The 5,401-nt window shown below is 36.1% G+C and overlaps 1 protein-coding gene across 2 annotated transcripts in view; it reads right to left on the bottom strand.

Annotated features, from left to right (window-relative positions):
* The window catches only part of LOC106867873 (nuclear factor NF-kappa-B p100 subunit), a 29,147-nt gene extending 26,311 nt beyond the window's left edge, over window positions 1-2,836 (bottom strand). For both annotated transcript variants that reach the window (XR_001409192.2, XM_014912933.2), the window contains exon 1: window positions 1,533-2,836. Coding sequence is in view for 1 of the 2 variants with exons in the window: in XM_014912933.2 (XP_014768419.1) it covers window positions 1,533-2,466 (934 nt within the window). In the remaining variant the exon portion in view is untranslated. The remainder of the gene's footprint in view (window positions 1-1,532) is intronic.
* Window positions 2,837-5,401: the final 2,565 nt, after the last annotated feature.

The following is a 5,401-nucleotide window of genomic DNA, read 5'->3' as shown; positions in this document are numbered from 1 at the left end:
AATGAAAAATGTGGCCCCCGTTTTAAAATAGATCCATTATTTACATGAAAGAAAATAACTGGAGAACTTTCATCTAATTCTTCCAAATCTTTCTATTAAAACTGTATTGAACCCATTTATGAGGATTTTTTTTTAATCACAGCAACTGGTCGCACACTACAAAGTTTAACAGAACCTACTGAAGCAAGCCAGCACGCTCTCAGCATTAGCACAGGCGATGCCGAGGCTAAGGCGTTGGGAAAATCTAGATCCAATTAGCTCGAAACAAACATTCGGTTGTTACTCCTAAACAGTTTGTTGTTTTCTCTTTCACTTAATCCTCAAAAACAGGCGACCTGTTTAGTAAACAAGACATAAGATAAAATTAAGGTCAGACGTCAACATTCCTTGTCAAATGAGAAACACAAGTACAGAAAAATTCTTTTTTCTGAATTTTAAAGAAGTCGAGAACATAGAGCAGCAATATTCCTGGCCAGAAGAATAAATAAGAATTCAATTCAACTGGAAACACTATGGTGTGCAAAAAACCTGCTTCTAAATGCTGATGGTTGATCACTTCGTTTCCAGGTCATCATGAAAATGAAAGTATTGACTTCGTCAGAATTATTTTCTAGGTCAAAGAACGAAAGTTTTCAGAAAGTGAACGTTTTAGGAATATTTTTAATAGAAATTTTAACCGGATCTAATGTCAACTCGATAAAACCAGTTTGATTGGCGGTTGTGTATGACATCTTAGAGAGCGCGTACACCTGTTGCTTCGAGTAAAATACTGCTGCAGTACATCTAAGTGTAACGCTTACTCTAGCATCTACTTCAACCGGAACATGCTTTCTAGAACCAATTCTAAATCTCCAATTAGTAATCGTTCTCTTTTCTAGTAACGTTTTATAGCTGGATAGCCATATTTTGCTCATGTTAATTAGGAATGTTTATCAATATTTGGTGGATCCAACTTCAATAACATTACACTGGATGTTTTATAATACCTACGTCTCTCTCTCTCTCTCTCTCCCGTCCACTACTTTACTTTCATTGACAGTGCCAAAAAAAAAGCACTTTTGGGTTTTAAAAACACTTAACTTTTGACAAGATAAGTTTTTACATCGGGCCATGGAAACGAGAGAAGCACGTATAAACACAGATATTAGAACGAGCAGCTTTCCTCATTTGCACTGGCTGAGACATGTTCACTAGACGAAGGACGGTCATACCTCAAATTATTTCTGGAGATACTGCTAAAAAGACAGGAAGCTAAAGATTGATATAGATGATTTACGGATGGAAGATCGAGACACCTGGAGCAATGGAGTGAGTAAAGAAGAGAGCCAGACATTAGGCACACAGAAGACAAAGGAAACACAAAATAAATGCCCTCTTCCGATCATATGTATAACCAGTTTCGAAAGTTCACTTCGCCCAAGTGGAAGCTGTTGTCACTATTCTGAGATTAAAATGACATACATGTTATTATCGTTTCTTAAGATACACGAAGACCAATAATATGAAGTAAATAAAGTACTTTTGTACACTACCTGTAACAATAGAGACATTTGTATTGTGTGGTTTAAAAGGTTTGGTTGCCTGAAAAGTCGACTTTATTTTCCTTTTTTTCAGAGGTAAACAACTTTTCGTCCTGTTTTCTAAACTGTTTTGGGAAAACAATCCAATTGTATTCTTTAAATGTTGACTGTCATCCATTGAGTCACTGTTAATTCCAAAACCTGGAAACTGAAAAAACAGCAAAGAATTCTCCCTCGATTGATTTGTGTTGGCTGAAAATTGGGCCATCAGCCGCTTTCTCGTTAAAAGTTCGGACTTCGTGCTGCAGCTATCATCTAAAGACGCATTCGACAAAATACTAGACTTCCTCGTTCTACTTTCGTTCAGAATGTTTAGAATTTCATCTATTTTCACTCTTTTCACTCTATAAACTTTTGAATTGTTGGAGGTACGTTTAACAATCAGTAGAGAATCAACATTATCGGGGTGGATCTTCATCATACTATCCTGATTCAGATAGGGCAAATTTGAATCGTTTGTCATATCAGTATCGGTCTCGGTCGGTAAAGTTAAGTCAGACTTCGATGTAGTTAATGGAATACTGGTGGAAAGTACAAAAGGGCAAGTTTTGTTGGCTTCAGATATGTGCGGCTGATGTTGATACTGAGATTTGGTATTGAACACGGGATTATTCGAAGTAACAGTTGGTTGTAAATAACTGCTTACCGATGGTAAATTAGCAAACGAAGACATTTCCTTTGCATATCCATCGTTCAATTTTAGAGTGGGATACATTGGTAAATCTATTTGCTGCTTAACATTTTCATTTTGATATGAAGTTCCGCTTAAAAGATTTGCCAACACTTCAACAGCTATAGAATGTGATTCTTCTGATTCGTCTATGTTTACATTTCCACAACTCTTGTTCAACGATTTTAATTCATAATTTCGAGACACAACATCCATTTTACTTGTTTTATCGTAGTTCAATTTCTAACATTCAAATCAATTCTGGATTCGTTTTCATTAAGAATAAGTCATACCTTTCATTTCTTCCACTGTTTTTAAAATTAATTCGGGACATATTTAATATAAAATGTCATGTTAAAATCATTGCTTAACCATATAAACGTAAATACGTTGCCATATTTCTGGATTGTGTAAGTGAAAGAAAAAGAATAAAAAAACCGAAACTAATACAAGTTTTCCTTCCTACTTCTAAAGTGGCCAACCAATGAAGTTTTTTTCTAGTATGGGTGGGTTTCACAATTGCGGTACGTCACCACGTATTATCTATTACGACAAAAGAAATCTGTTTCGGGGGGAAAAAGTATTTTTCTGTTTTTTTTTTTGTATTTGCTGTTGTTTTTTTACAGCAACGTAAATAGAACACAGTCAACTTAAAGTAACCTGATGGAATATATTTTTATTCGTAAAAGTAAATTTTATGAATTATATCAAGGGAATTTTTTTAACCAACTATACATTTCACAATTACGATCTAACGAAGATCGACTCGAAATATAGGCTAAACCTCCTTCAAGTCATATCCTACTGTCTTAAAAGAACCCAAACATAATGGATAATGTGGTCCTGGACATATATTACCTCAAAAACGGAACACTGGATGGGCAGTACTTTGTAGTCTTCTCGATTAATGCTGGCCTGGGATTAAAGAATAACGTATCCATTTTATCTAATTATAGCTAGTAATGTAGTAACGACATTAAATTATTCCAAGCCACTAAATATTACGGTAAAATAAAATAAATAAACATTTGTGAACATCATTAATATAATTCGTTATTAAATATTTTTTATAATCCCTAAGACAGCCATGTTACATTCCTGGTGCAAGGGACGTAACTTCGTTGTGGTTGGTGTAAGATCTTGTAACTGGTAGTTATGTTAAGGACTGGTCTGTGAAACACATCAATTTATTTTGGGTTTTTTTCACACATATTAAATACATACAAGTCGAAATTTGCATAACGACAAATTATTTACTGCGTGGATTAAATTGTGATGCGTAAATTGCAAATGCTTATGACGCTTTGTTTCTAAACCGTCATGAAAGTGAAAGCAGGTGTTTTCCAGCCGAAAAGTGAAAGTGTTTTTTTTATAAAATGGAACTTTTCTACGCAATGAAATGAACAGGACTTCTGGCTAATCAATACAAAGCATCTAGTACGATGTTCTCAATATTTGAATTAGATACACCAAATATTTTGTTATTACATTCGTAATTAACGTGAACAAAGTATAGCTATTAAGTGAATGATTGACAACAAATACATGAGACAAAATTACTTTTCTGCAGAATTTTGGCTTTCTTGATCGCATTCCCTTTGTCTTGTTTGTGATAAACATACGAAGCTCACTGAAATTTGTCATTGCGGACAAATTTTTTCCAAAGAAAGGTCTTTTGTGACAGTCATCAATTACGTATATTGTTGAACGTATGAGATAGGGAGTATGAATGTAATAGCATCTAAGTGCCAACTTAAAAAACTACTATCCACAGAGTATTTTATTCAAAATCTAGTTTAAACTCACGTTGAAATTGTATTTCAACAATTATTTAAAGACATTAGATCCGTTTATCATTTGTGTTTTAAAAAATTATAAATTTCACTTTTCACTCATGAAAAACTTGCACTTTTTGATTTGATAAACATCTGCTTCTGGCGAAGTATATACTTTCACTTTCGTAACACCTTTGAAACAGTCACAGATAATGCAACTCTTTGAAAACGGTTTGCAGTTAATGTTATAATTTTTCTAGTGAACAAATTTGAGTTCGAAACGATTTCGTGGAGATAAGACGAAACTAAAGAATGCAGACAACAATGGATACAGTGGCGAACAAACAAATGCGAAGTCTGCAGGTACTATCTTGCCATCTGCGTTGCGGTATGTATGTGACCTGGTCTCATAACTCTTCGGTGAAAATACGTACCTCATTGTCCCCACATCTGGCGCTCTCGATAAGGTTATAGGATTCGTGATTAAAACGAACCAACGTTCGTCAGTTTCTGTTTCTTGTATACTACACGCATACCGTTATAGATATGTAGTGAAACTAACCTCTATCGCCATTATATACAAACAAACCATCTTCCCCACTGTTATAAATATAATCAAGTGCGGGCGTAGTAGAGAGCAGCCTACTGTATCCATCACGTGACTGATTATTATTTGAAGCGGCAACTGCCTCGTACCGTTCCCGCCAGAACGCAAATCGACCAATCACAGCCCCTAATAAGGTCACGTGATAGTGTTTTTCTAATGCTTTCCTGGAGCCCCTATTTTACTATAAATAGCCTAAATTATACCCGCCAAGTCGTCGCGCCTCAGATCCTAGATCTGGCTGACGTTGACCACATACGCATAACACAGCAGCAACCAGTTTCCAGCGACGACATCAACACCATCGTACAACTACGAACTAGAAGCATCGCCACCGACGTCGCCAGCAGCAACACAACACTACGACTACCAGCATCGTCCCCGCCAGCGTCAACATGACTCTACACGTACACAAGCTACCAACAGCTAACTGCGGCACTTCTCTTCGATTCTGTTTGTGTGATTCATCTTCACCACGATAAATAATAGACAAGAACCTAGCCTGCGAAGAACATCTGTATCCAGCCCGGCTTGGCATAGAAGCCCTAACATCACAACTAGTGATCGCTCTGCCACACACGCCTTAACTTCGTATATACAGACACTTACCACTGTGTACTCTAAGAACTGGTATATTAAATCCTTATACGTGTTACTGACTCTATTTCAATACTGTGTATCTCTCGTACCCACATACATGTATTACTTACACACTTTTTCTTTACATGACGGCCTGTCTTTTATTGTGTTTCATTATGTCGCATTCACTCAC

Source organism: Octopus bimaculoides, chromosome 5, assembly GCF_001194135.2.
Source record: "Octopus bimaculoides isolate UCB-OBI-ISO-001 chromosome 5, ASM119413v2, whole genome shotgun sequence".
NCBI classification, from domain to species: Eukaryota; Metazoa; Mollusca; class Cephalopoda; order Octopoda; family Octopodidae; genus Octopus; species Octopus bimaculoides.
The sequence above is the reverse complement of the archived record's forward strand: the minus strand, read 5'-3'. Positions and strand labels throughout refer to the sequence as shown.